Source organism: Thamnophis elegans, chromosome 8 (genome assembly GCF_009769535.1).
Source record: "Thamnophis elegans isolate rThaEle1 chromosome 8, rThaEle1.pri, whole genome shotgun sequence".
NCBI classification, from domain to species: Eukaryota; Metazoa; Chordata; class Lepidosauria; order Squamata; family Colubridae; genus Thamnophis; species Thamnophis elegans.
Window position 1 is genome coordinate 67164800 of NC_045548.1, and position 13329 is coordinate 67178128.

At 44.0% G+C, this 13329-nt stretch overlaps 1 protein-coding gene across 1 annotated transcript; it reads left to right on the top strand.

Annotated features, from left to right (window-relative positions):
- Window positions 1-2013: 2013 nt before the first annotated feature.
- RNF139 (ring finger protein 139) lies at window positions 2014-13047 on the top strand. The gene is given in 11 exon segments (XM_032222700.1): window positions 2014-2488; window positions 10978-11177; window positions 11179-11269; window positions 11272-11385; window positions 11388-11448; window positions 11450-11656; window positions 11658-11689; window positions 11692-11786; window positions 11788-11887; window positions 11890-11978; window positions 11980-13047. Coding segments are annotated over 11 exon segments (1980 nt in total). The 5' UTR covers window positions 2014-2304; the 3' UTR covers window positions 12787-13047.
- Window positions 13048-13329: the final 282 nt, after the last annotated feature.

Here is a 13329-nt window from a genome sequence, read left to right on the forward strand (position 1 = left end):
TGTTTTTTTTTAATTTGTATGCATTTGCTTGTAATTTTACTAGCTTGATTTTTACACGCACTTTCAGATTTAAGAAAAGTCCTTTCATGTGAATTGGACAACAACAGTTACACTCTTCTTTACCACAATCAATCATTAAGAGCCGAGGTGGCGCAGTGGTTAAATGCAGCGCTGCAGGCTACTTCAGCTGACTGCAGTTCTGCAGTTCGGCTGTTCAAATCTCTCAGGGTTGGGGTTGACTCAGCCTTCCATCCTTCCGAGGTGGGTAAAATGAGGACCCGGATTATTGTTGGGGGCAATATGCTGACTCTGTAAACCGCTTAGAGAAGGCTGAAAGCCCTATGAAGCAGTATATAAGTCTAACTGCTATTGCTATTGCTAAGATATCTTCTGTATTGTCTGTAATTGGAAATGACAAGACTTCTAATTTGGAAGACAATCTAAGGCAGTGGTTCTCAACCTGTGGGTCGTGACCTCTTTGGGGGTCGAATGACCCTTTCACAAGGGTCGCCTAAGACCATTGGAAAAACACATATTTTCGATGGTTTTAGGAACGGCGTAGACTGAGTTCAAACTACAGCCCCTGGCATCCCCTTCTGAATCAGGAAAAGAAAGGCTGGGTGTCAGCCGGCCTGCTCCTGCATACATGCACAGTATGTAAGTGACCTGTGAAACGGGCCAGTTACATCTGTTGATGCTGTGCAGCTGAAGTTCAACTCCTGTTGAATCTGAGTGGTTTCATTATTCAGAAGTCATAAAATTCTTCACAGTGAGCCTTTCAGACTTTTTATGAAAATTGTCTTTTCTGTCTTTAATCAGATGCAATAATGCGGCAAAATATCTCAATTTGGATTGTTGGATTTTCACTGTGTAGATGCAAATGTGGTTGGACTTACTAGTGGTTGGACTCAAAATGGGTCTTTAATTAATTATGTTCAATTTGTAATAATGAAAATGCATCCTGCATATCAGATATTTACATTACGATTCATAACAGTAGCAAAATTAGTTATGAAATAGCAACGAACATAATTTTATGGTTGGGGGTCACCACAACATGAGGAACTGTATTAAAGGGTCACGGCATTGGGAAGGTTGAGAACCACTGATCTAATAATAAGAGTTCTGGTTGGATAACAGCTGTTTGAAGCTGTGTTTAACTACACACTATGCATTGTGTGCTTGATGTTGATCCAACCACAAGTGGCAAATTCGCACTGCACGTTAAGGCACAACAGTATCAAACATTCTGGTTATATTGGGTAATGTTCAATTACTGTTGGCTGCCATTCTGTGCTTTAAATTGTTTTTATTTACTTCTATTTTAAGGTAAAGGTTCCCCTCGGACAAAGGTGCTAGTCGTTCCTGACTCTAGGGGGCGGTGCTCATCTGTTTCTCCATGGTCATGTGGCCGGCACGGCTAAACCCCGAAGGCGCAGGGAACACTTACCTTCCCATCACTCCCTATTTTTCTACTTGCATTTTTTATGTGCTTTCAAACTGCTAGATTGACAGAAGCTGGGACAAGTAATGGGAGGTCACTGCCGACCTGCCATATATATGGACCTGGGAAGAAGCCTAATGGGACTGCCCCATTACATATGTATGTATGTATGTATTATGTATGTATGTGTGTATGTGTATGTGTATGTATGTAATGCGGCAGTTCCATTAGGCTTCTTCCCAGGTCCTTGGAGGTTCACAGATAGAGGGAGCCCTACCACTCCAGCGCCCATTGTTGCCCTGTAAATGGAATGGGGAAACTTTCAACGCGGGTCCAGGCAGAGCATGCGCAGCCACAGCCGGAACGAGAAGGATAAACAACAACAACAAAAACGGAATAATATTCTGTTATTCTGAAAAAGGCCACCTTGGATTTTGCCCCCTCCTTCCTCCTCTCCCTCCTCCTCTTGGGAAAGAGGGCGGGGCCTATGTTTGTGACGGACGACGTCGAGGCCCCGCCCCCTCTCGCACGGCAGGGCGTCTGTCGGACGCCGCCGGCGACGTCACTCGTGCCGCTGCCGCAGGTGGCGCGCGCTGGCTGGTCGAGAGGCGGAGGCGGAGGAGGGAGGAGGAGGAGGAAGGAGAGGAGCCGGGCGCAATGGCGGCGCCGGCCACCCCACGCGCAACGGCGACCACGCGGGTGGGATCCCACGCGGCTGGCGGGGAAGCCGAAGCCAGCAGCGGCCGCTAGAAGCATCCGGCAATCCGCCGTCGCTGCCGCCGCCGCCGCCGTCATCCCCTTTCTCTACCTCTTCCCCGCCAGCCGCCCAGAGACGGACAGGAGGCGGCGGGGACTCGGGGATGGCGGCCCCGGGCCCCCTTCAGCCGCCGCCAGAGCTGCTGGGCCCGCGGCTCCGGGTAGCCGCGGAGGTGATGCTGCGGGTGCCCACCCTCTTCCTCATCGACACCATCTTCAACTCGCCCCCGGTCTTCCCCGGGGATTCCTTCTTGGCCGGCTTCCTGGGAGGGCTCCTGCGGCTGCTGGGTGAGCTCTTCTCCGGGCCGGCTTCCTGGAAGTGGGAGGGGGGAGGTGTCACCCTGAATGCCCCCCCCCTTCGCATCTGTCCTCCCCCCCCATCTCAATTTCCTCTATCCCTTGTGAACATGGGCACCCTTGCTGGCCCTCCTCCCCTTTTCACTAGGGGAGGGGTACAGAAAGACCCCCTCCCCACTTCTCTTCCCCCCATCTGAATGCCCCATCTGTCCTCCCCTGCCATCTCAATTTCCACTGCCCCGTGTGAACATGGGCACCGTTCTCCCCTTTTCACTGGGGCACCACTTCTTCCCCCCCCTCCCCTCTCAATTTCGTCCGTCCCTAGCCACCCTTGCTGGCCCTCCTCCTCTTTTTACTGGGGCAGAGGAGGGGGGCGAGAACCCCCTTGCAGTCTTGCAGAAACCCCCCTCCCCACTTCTCTTCTTCCCCCTCCCCCTTCGCACCTTCGGCCTGGTTGGCTCCAGCATCCCCCCCCCTTGCATTTCCCCATTCCCAGCGTCCCTAAAAATAGGTGTGGAAACAGCAGTGGACAAACAAGCCAGGCGGACTGTCAAGGGTTCAGCCTTTTGTGATTGTGAATGTCAAGGACGCTCAGAGGATGACAACCCCAGGGAGCCTCATCTTTGACATATCTGGGGTGGACGCGGCTTGCATTTAACCACCTTTTCTTAAGCAACTCAGATCTCCCTATAGTCACTTTTTGGGACGCTTCCGTTTTTGGGTTTGTTTTTAACTAAAGGAGGATACACAGTTATGGGTGGGCGAAGGGTGGCTGAGGCCTGAAACACTTTTAACATGTAGATGTGTTGTGTCTTGGTTATGGTTTTATTGGCCAAGGAGGAAGAGGAAGTAGTATTTTAAATCTCATCCGTATATGTAATTTGTACCATTAAGGAAGCTTTGTCACAAGAGGTTCGAAACAAATTGTGGGGTAAATGATATACGCTTGGGTTCGTTATTTGGTCCTAATTTTTGTTAGGAGCACAGTGTAAATGAGTTGAAAGGATTAGGAATATCTGTAAAGCCTTTGTAAGAGGGGGTGAGTAAGGAAAAATGGATGCTGTTGATAATTCAATTTAATATAGGCTTCATGTAAGAGGAAAGTTCCAAAGGTAAATACAAGAAGCTTCTCATTTGCTCCTTTTTTTTCCTTTTTAATTAATTTAATATGAATGACCTGAGATTGAGTATTTGAGAACTGATACTTGTTTTTTTTAGAAGGCAAAGATTGTGGATAGTTACATAAGGAAATAGAAAGGCATAATTGTTTACTCCACAAAATATTCTTACCCTGACTTTGTTTGAGTTAGGGGATTGGTTTATTCTCCGAAGCCCCAGAGGGGAGGATCAAAAGTAATGGGTGGAAGCTTCTTAGAATCAAATTTAGAATTAGGGAACAATTAATCAGTGGATTAGTTTGCCTCCCGGAGTTGTGGGTCTTCCATCAATGGAGGTTTTCAAAAATAGACTGCACAATCATTTAACCCTCATGGTATAAGATCTCCTGCCTTGTGTAGGGGCTGGGCTCAGAAGACCTCCAAGGTCCCTTCCAGCTCTACAATGTTCTAAATATGCCTTATAGTGAATTAGGTGGAATCAAACCACTGCATGTCTTTTATATTACAAACTAACCAGTTCTGTTCAGAAGTACCATCCCTGATTCTTTGGGACTGCTACGTTCAGTGGGTTGCAGTTGTGTTTGAATGTAAACTATGTGTCAGTAAGAGGTCTTATTGCAAAACTGAAGCATGTTTTGCTACCTCTGAAATGAAGAGGGCGGGACTGAAGCATGACTAGCTTTCTCCGTATTTAGATCATGATCTATAAACTAACCGTGGCAAGTTTTGTTGCTGAAACTTCAACATGTGGAAACGAAAGGCAGACTGCATTTAGGTACTGCAGTTAGTCTTCATGTGACCACTTGTTCAGCGGCTGTTTGAAGTTGCGGTGGGGCTGAATAAATGGTACTAAGGGCCAGTCCCCTACAAGATCACATGGTCAAAATTTGGGCACTTGGCAGCCCACCCACACTTAACAATCATAGGGATATTTCAATTCCACCACCACCACCTATCTGACTCCAACACTTTTGACCACCCTGCTGTCCCCCAGCAGACCTTCACTATCTTACTCTGCTGATGTACCTGGCTTGGATCTCCCAAGCCAGCTGCTGCTGTTCAATAACTTCTTGAGGCCGACACCCACAGCCCTCCCCAGGTCTCACGTGGCCTTTTTGCTAGGCTTCAGAAGATTACCGCAACCTCACCAGAAGGCCATGTATGACTAGGAGAGGACATGTGATTCTTGGAGAAGGCTTCACGCTTCCTCAGAAAGAAAGGGCCAGGTTGGGCACACATCAGAAGCAGGAAGAAGAAGGTGGCAAAAGTTAGCTGGGAGATGAAGGGCAGCCAGAGTGGCTGGCAGTGGTAGAGGCTGGAACCACGGTGGTGGTCGTGGTGGTGGGGCTGAAGTAGAAGGTCAGTGACAGGTAAGACTGTTGGACCTTACTTGAACCCCAGCCTTGCAGGTACTGCCATTGCTGTGTGGAATGCCAAAAGGGCAGAGATGGCCTTACTGAGGCTCAAGACTGGGACGGTCTAAGCTGGGAATGGGTGGGATCAGGTTAGGTCTTTGCCTAATGACTGGATGGGATTCAACAGCAATGGGGACTGCTATGATTGTTAGTTCCCCATTGCTGTGGTTGTGTAATGTGCTGCATGACAGCATTGCTTAGCAGTGGATATTCCAGTCCCAATTATTATTAATTGAAGGCTACTGCATCTAATTATGGATGTTTCAGCAGCTTTGATTTGGATGTGTTATCCCTGGACTTTATTAACCAGTTGTAAAAGACACTGCGGAATTAAATTGGAATGTTTCGGTTCCAGTAGTCTTTGACTTACGACCATTGAAAGTTACGATGGACCCACCCCACCAAAAAGATACGTATTTTTCAGAGTATTAGATGCACCTTTTCGCCTCTAAAAGAGGGTGAAAATTGGGGTGGGTCTTATACACTGAATGTAGCTCCACCCACCCACCGGTCCCCATTTTTGGCCTCCATCTCCCAGCAATTTACCTTGCAGCAAATGAGAAACATGGGGCTTGCGGAGGTGGCAATAGGCTATGGCAGGGGTCGGCAAACTTAAACACTCAGAGAGCCATTTGGACCCATTTCCCACAGAAAAGAAAACACCACAAAGGTCCTAATCAGAAGCCCCCTGTTCAATTCTGGAGCTGACCAGAAGTTCAGTTCCCCCACCATAGAGTCTCCTCCTAGCGCAGTGTACTTTTTCCTCTACCTGTCATAACCGAAAGCCCTATCAATTGTGGAGACAACTGGAAAACCCTCTCCTTGCCATAGAGTCTTCTCCTGGCGCACTGTGCTGCTCTCCTCCCCCCCACACACATACTGGAAGCTCCTCTCAAAATTGTGGCACCGACCGGTGACAGAGCCACAGCAGAGGGTGGAAAGAGCCACATGCAGCTCCAGAGCCGGTTTGCTGACCCCTGCTCTAGTATTCAAATTCTTTCTCAGGTATCTTTTTGGAACATAAACGTGTTCTGGTAGTTTCAATAGATACATGAAAGGCAAGTTTAAAGCGAAAATGGAAATGCCTCCTTCTGAAGCAAGATCCAGATTTTCATCTGCAATTGGGTGTTAGGAAATCATGTTCTTTCTCTTCAAGGCTTATAGGAAATCTGAGTATGTTGCCAAGCCTTGCCCTGTTACAGCAGAGTGGATTGCAAAACTCTTGTAGAAATATATTCTTCCTGCTTAGTCCTGAACCCGTGTAAGTTTATGATTGCCATGTTTTTCTTTCTCTTTTAGTTCTCTTTTTAGATTTGTTTTTTATGTAAAATCTTAATCCTCAGTAACCATAAATTAAAGAAAAATAAACATGTAAGTGAAAGTCATTTTAAGTGAGAAGAGGCACTTCCTTCTTTTCATTTTCCAACTCTCATATCCTATGTTCTAGTTTTATAAATGTTTAGTAGTACAGAGATAGATGACTAATCAAAATTAAGGAAAATATATAAAAAGAAGCAGTGGAAAGAGTTAGAAAAAAAAAAGTAAGAAAAATGTGTCTAAAAGATTACAGTCACTTCCCTCCCTCTAGATAAAGTCTAAACAATTTCACTAACTTAACACCTTCGCTAATATTTTTAAAATATATCTTCTTCCATATCTTTTGAATGATCAAATTATAAAAACTCATACAATATTAATCCGTAAAAGTCCAGCTACCAAAATAGTAACATATATATTTTAATCTTAAATAAGTCCATGTTACAATCTAATTTATTACTTTCTCTAAGAAATTGTAGGAAGAATAAAAGTCCCTATGACCACACAGGGACGCGGTGGGTCAGTGGCTAAGACACTGAGCTTGTCGATCAGAAAGGTCAGCAGTTCGAATCCCTAGCGCCACGTAACGGAGTGAGCTCCAGTACTTGTCCCTTCTGCCAACCTAACGTTCGAAGCATGTAAAATGCAAGTAGAAAATAGGGACCACCTTTGGTGGGAAGTTAACAGTGTTCTGTGCGCCTTTGGTGTTCAGTCAGGCTGGCCACATGACCATGGAGACGTTCTTCAGACAGCACTGGTTGTTCAGCTTTGAAATGGAGATGAGCACCGCCCCTAGAGTTGGGAATGACTAGCACATGTGTGCGAGGGAAACCTTTACCTTATCACACACACACACACACCACACACTTTTAACCAGGTCAAACAATCACCCCCAACCGTCTCTCATCTACCTGCAACTTTAAATAAAGAGACAAAGAAATATTTTTACTAGCATTGTTAGTTGGGCTTCAATTGATTAAGCCTGGTCTCTCCAGGAAGTCAGCAAGAACTAATAAGGAAACATGAAAGGAATCCCCTCAAGATAGGGGGCATCTTTTTATCAAAATACTGCACCCTGATACCAGATCCTCATAAAATTCCAAACTAAGAAAGAAATCTGTGATCGCTCATCCCACAAGGCAAGAAACAACAATACCCCTACCGCAACTTCATACATCCCCAGGACAGGAATTCCTCAATTTAAACATTTAACATACTCATATCAAAGCCTATTACTTCACGATCAAATTCATTGTTACTATAAGTAGTACACTCTCCGTGTTCTAATTCAGTAGCCCACTTTTCATCAGCTGAAATGTGTGTCTTGTGTTTCTGCTGTCAAAATAAATGCCACCTCCATTTCAAGCTGGTATCCTTGGATCATTTACCCAGCTATGGAACGAACCAGTTTTTGTTCTAATAAAATCAAGGGGAAGACATCCCCCCGCCCTCCCAAATTTTAAAAAGATCTTTAAAGCTGTGACGTCATTGATTCTCTCCATCTTGGTTGTTTTCTTGCAGATATTTCATTACCAAACCTGATAACATCACTGGTGATGTTACCTAGTTTGGTAATGAAACGTCATCAAACAGACAACCAACTCAGAGAGTACCAAGGATCCCATAATCCTGAACTACAAATATTTCTTCTACTGATCTTTTAAGCATCATTGTTTTCAGTTCTGCTCAAAAACAAATCCCATTAATAACTACAAGAAATCACAGCATATCTATTTTAACCTTGGTCAAATTGTTTCACTCTATAATCATTCTGTTTACTTTTTTAAAAGCTTGATTTTTTAATCCCATCAAATTCCAGAAACAGTTTTCTTATTATTTTCTCCTCTTCTTTCAGGAACAGCTTCAGCAGTTCACTAGTTTAACATGTCCCTTTTTATAAATCCAAGATAAGAAAGCTTTCCAAACCATTTATTATTTTATCCTCTTTGATTACAGTATACAGACATCGGCTGGCTTCATTTGTAAATCCCTTGTGTCATCCTTTTCCATGTCACTCTTATATTCTGGCATTTAAAATCCATTTTTAGATTCACAGCATCTTTTTCCATGTCACTTTTGCAATCTGGCATGTTTTTAAAAGTCTAAATCCACATTCAAATCAGCTCAGTCTCTGTTTATCTAATAAAATCTGCTCTTCTGTATCCTCCGTTATACATATACACATACACACACACATATATATGTTGTATTTGTGCTGATAACAACAAACATCAACAAACAATTAATGTAACAAAAAGGCAACACGTAACAAAAGGCAACAATAAAAATATTGGATTTCTGTCTGGATGGTCTCTTGTGACGAGCCGAAGGACAGAGAATGGAAGTAGTGATCTTCCTCCCATATTTGGGCATACCGGGGGTTGTAAATCTAAATAGATACACACACACACACACACACACCCTATATATCAGACAATCTTGTAAGTAGTTTCTCAGTACATTGTTCTCAAACAGCTCTAATTTCTTCTACAGTTTAGTAGTATTGCTTCATTGTATTAATGGGTCACTTTTCCTTTAATTTACTTAATTCTCTCTGGTTCCTTCTAGACAGTCTTCAGAGTCCACCTCTTACGATCGGTTTATTTTCCAACCAGGAAAAGAAATACAGGAGTATTTTCCTACAATTAATTTCAAAGTCTTTGTGTAGGTTTTTTTAATTAATACCCTTGAGAAAATACTCAAGTCCACCTAGTCCCTTAACTTCCCACATTCTAGTCCTCCTTTTCTGTTTTACAAAAATTAAATCTTTTCTTTTAAATCCTTAGGTTTACAAAGCACTTCTTTCATCCCGGGTAGAAGGAGATTCCCCCAACACATTAAAACATGTCCTTCGGAAGTAGAATAAATAGGATAAATAGGAAGAGACCTTGGAGGTCTTCTGGTCCAGCCCCCTGCCTATGGCAGGAGATCCTATACCATTCTGGACAAATGGTTGACCAGTCTGTTCTTGAAAACCTCCAGCAATGGAGCTCCCACAACTTCTGGAGGCAAGCTGTTCGCTGATAAACTCTCGCCCTCAGGAAATTTCTTCTTAGTTTTAGATTGGATATCTCTCTGATAAGCTTCCACTCTTTGCTTCTTGTCCTGCCCTCAGGTGCTTTGGAGAGTAAGTTGGCCCCCTCTTCTCTGTGACAGCCCCTCCACTACGGAAGACTATCCTGTCACCCCTAATCCTTCTCTTTTTTAGACTTAAGACATACATAGTTCCCTCAGTTGTTCATCATATGGTCTACCACAGGGGTCAACAAACTGTGGCTCTGGAGCCGCCTGTGGCTCTTTCCTCCCTCTGCTGCGGCTCCGTCACCGGTCGGCGCCACATTTTGAGAGGAGCTTTGTGGGGGGTGGGGGAGAGAGAAGCCAGTCCGCCAGAAAAAGATTCTATGGCAAGGGGACGGTTTTTTCCAGTTGTCTCCACAATTGATAGGGCTGTCGGTTATGACAGGTAGAGGAAAAAGTATGCCGCGCTAGGAGCAGACTCTATGTTGGGGGAACTGAACTTCCGGTCAGCTCCAGAATTGAATAGGGGGCTTCCAGTTAGGACCCTTTGTGGCTCCCGGTGTTTCGTTTCTGTGGGAAACGGGTCCAAACGGCTCTTTGAGTGCTTAAGTTGCTGACCCCTGGTCTATCATATAGAAGGTTCTTAACTTCTAGTAAATCAGTAACAAACAACGTCCAGTAACAAACAACAAACAATTAATTAAGGAAGGAAGTGGGTGAATCCAGTATCTGAAGGCTCTGGACTGTGGCCCAGGCAAGATGTTTCCCTCCTCTGTTCCCAGAACCAAAGATAGTTATTTTTACAATCACTTTGCAAGGAGATTCTGCATGGAGCAAATTCTTGTGTCTGATCTCTTTGATTTGGAGAGTAGTTCTGAGGTAGATTATAACCAGATTGTAAAAAGGAAATGCTTTAGTAATTTGACATGCCCGATGGCCGACTGAACGCATATAAAAAGCGTTGTATATGTAAATTTATAGACATAATAAAGCTGGGAAACAAATCTACACATGTCTGCCCCACAAAAATATATAGAATCTGTTGAGAGTAGCAGGCAATTGACAGGATGCAGTATGAATCACGGTATAATTACTGCCTTGGACGATCGTTCCCATTTTCTATTTACCTTTCTGTAGAATCATAAAGTGTCCTGTGTTTTGTATAATGCATTATAGCAGCCTGTCTATATTGACTGATTTGTACAAGATTTGTCAGTTTTTTAAAAAAAAAATATGTTTAACTTAGGCATCCTCTGATTCCCAATTTACTCTGGACAAGTTCAGTTTGGACAAAGAGAGGTCCCAGATTCAAACTCCTGAACTGTTTGCTTCTATCTCATTGTTACCACAGCATTGGACATGTTGGATAGGGTATCACAGCGGAATACATGCAATTACTGTACTTAACAGCTGCCCTACTCTTGTTGTTCAGTCAGTATCATAGCATGCTTTGAGTTGTTTGGAGAGAGCCCATACATAATTTAAGATTCTGGTCTATTGGGATTTGCTTCCGTTTGTTCAACGTGAATTAAGTGTTCACTAACTGAATAATTACTGTTGAAAAAAAGCACACGTTAAGTTTAACTGCTACTTCCATTTTTCCCCTCTGCAGGAGTCTTGGCATCCAGCGTTGTCCTGATTCTGTCACAACGATCGCTTTTCAAGTTTTATATGATCAGCTGTGCTTTCCTGTTAGCTGCAACGTCAGTGTTGGTGAACTATTACGCTTTTTTGCACATAAACTTCCACAGTGCCTATTACACAACACCTTTTGGAGTTCAGCTCCTTCCTCATAAAGGACCTACCTTATGGAATGGCACTCTCTGTTCTTCAGCTTGCCTTTGGGATTGGTTATGTCACTCTCTTAAATATCGAATCCATCTATTCTCAGCTCATCGTCTTGGATTATTGCTTCCCATCGCAGGCTTGATCTTCGACCTACCGTTACACTTCAGGCAGATTTTAGTCTTTGCATCAGGTTCCATTTTGACGTTACACAGCTTGGTTATTTTATTTACTAAATGAAATGGGTCTACTACTCCACAAGGTATGTTTATCTCCTCATAAGGCATATGTACGCATTTACGGATACAGTTGTTGCTGGAAGACACGTGGAAAAGGATTCGCTTTCCAGACGTGCTGCGGATTTTTTGGCTATCAAGACTGGCAATTCAAGCTGCTGTGCTGCTGTACGTTATTAAAGCAGCCGAAACGGACCCGAGCATGAAATTCTACATGATTTCTTCGGACAGTTTCTGGGAATTACTTTGCAGCCTTATCATCAGCGATGCGATTCACGTTAACCGTGTTAGGCATGAGTGCGGTAATTCATCTGTGGCTCACTATCTGGGGCTGGGTATTTTGGCCTTTATTGGGTCCACAGATGAAGACGATAGGAGGCTCGGTTTTGTGGCACCGGTCCTTATTTTTTATTTTAGCCCTCCAGACTGGATTAAGTGGGCTAAAGCCAGAGGAGAGACTGGTCGCGTTAATTCGAAACATGTGCCTTTTGCTGACGGCAGTCCGCATTTTATCCACGGGATGACCGACCCTGTGCCCTGTCTCTGAGTGCCCTCCCACGGCTCCTCGCTTCGCAGGCACTTCCCCGTGCTTTTTTGTCTCCGCTTGCCTCTTCCTCCTCCCGATTTTGCTTAGCTACATCCTCTGGCATCACTATGCACTAAATACGTGGCTGTTTGCCGTGACAGCCTTCTGCGTGGAGCTCTGCCTCAAGGTCATTGTCTCTATCACTGTATACATACTGTTCATGATCGACGGCTACTATAATGTTTTATGGGAAAAGCTGGACGATTATGTCTACTATGTTAGATCATCAGGCAATATCATTGAATTTATATTTGGAGTAATAATGTTCGGCAACGGTGCTTACACCATGGTCTTTGAATCAGGAAGCAAAATCCGGGCCTGTATGATGTGCCTGCATGCCTATTTCAACATTTACCTGCAAGCGAAGAACGGCTGGAAAACGTTCATCAATCGTAGGATGGCTGTGAAAAAGATCAACTCCCTTCCGGAGATCAAAGGGGAGCGATTGCAGGAGATAGACGATGTGTGCGCCATCTGCTATCATGAATTCACCACGTCCGCCCGCATTACTCCATGTAACCATTACTTCCATGCGCTTTGCCTTCGGAAATGGCTCTACATCCAGGAGACGTGTCCCATGTGCCATCAAAAAGTTGACATCGATGAGAAGGAGAACCCCATCTCTCCCAACAATAACGCCTTCGTACGCCCCCGATGACAATGACCCCGATGAAAATCCCGCCCAGGAGGAGAACAAGAAGCTCCTGCTGAAGATGAACTTAACGATGAGAGTACAGAGAGCGAAGAAGAGACAGAGAGCTCGACTCAGTCCAGTGCCGCAGTACCCGAACAGCCCTCTGAACACCAATCCTGACCCTGTGCTCGAATTAAAATGGCAAATCCCCGAACCCTGCGGGTGTTTGTGGAGTTCAGCATTGGAATAAAAAGCTTCACTTCGTCAACTAAGCACAAGAACACAATGTCCAAAATTGTTGAATCTGTGAATGAGTTGTCATTTTACTGTGATGTGCTACTGTAAATATGGCTGGTATTAATGCTGTCTCTTTTGCGACCACTTTAAAACTTTATGTACATTATTGTACATGGAATAAAATGTTTTCACCTATTTTTTTAAGACGTCGAACAAAACACTCCTTAATTAATATAAAATTACAGTGTGTACGTATATCCAAACCTCTCATGTTTGATAGTTTAAAAGCCAGGGGCTTTTAAGATAAGAATTGAACGCCATATAAAGAGGGACGTTTCAATCCTTCTTCATTTAATCCTGGACAAAAATTTAACATGTTCTGTTTAAAACCATAACACAACATCATTTCTATTTTAACAATTAAAAATGAAAGCTTAGGTTTCCTTAAAAGATACCATTCCTTCTAGTATTTATTTATAGAAGAAA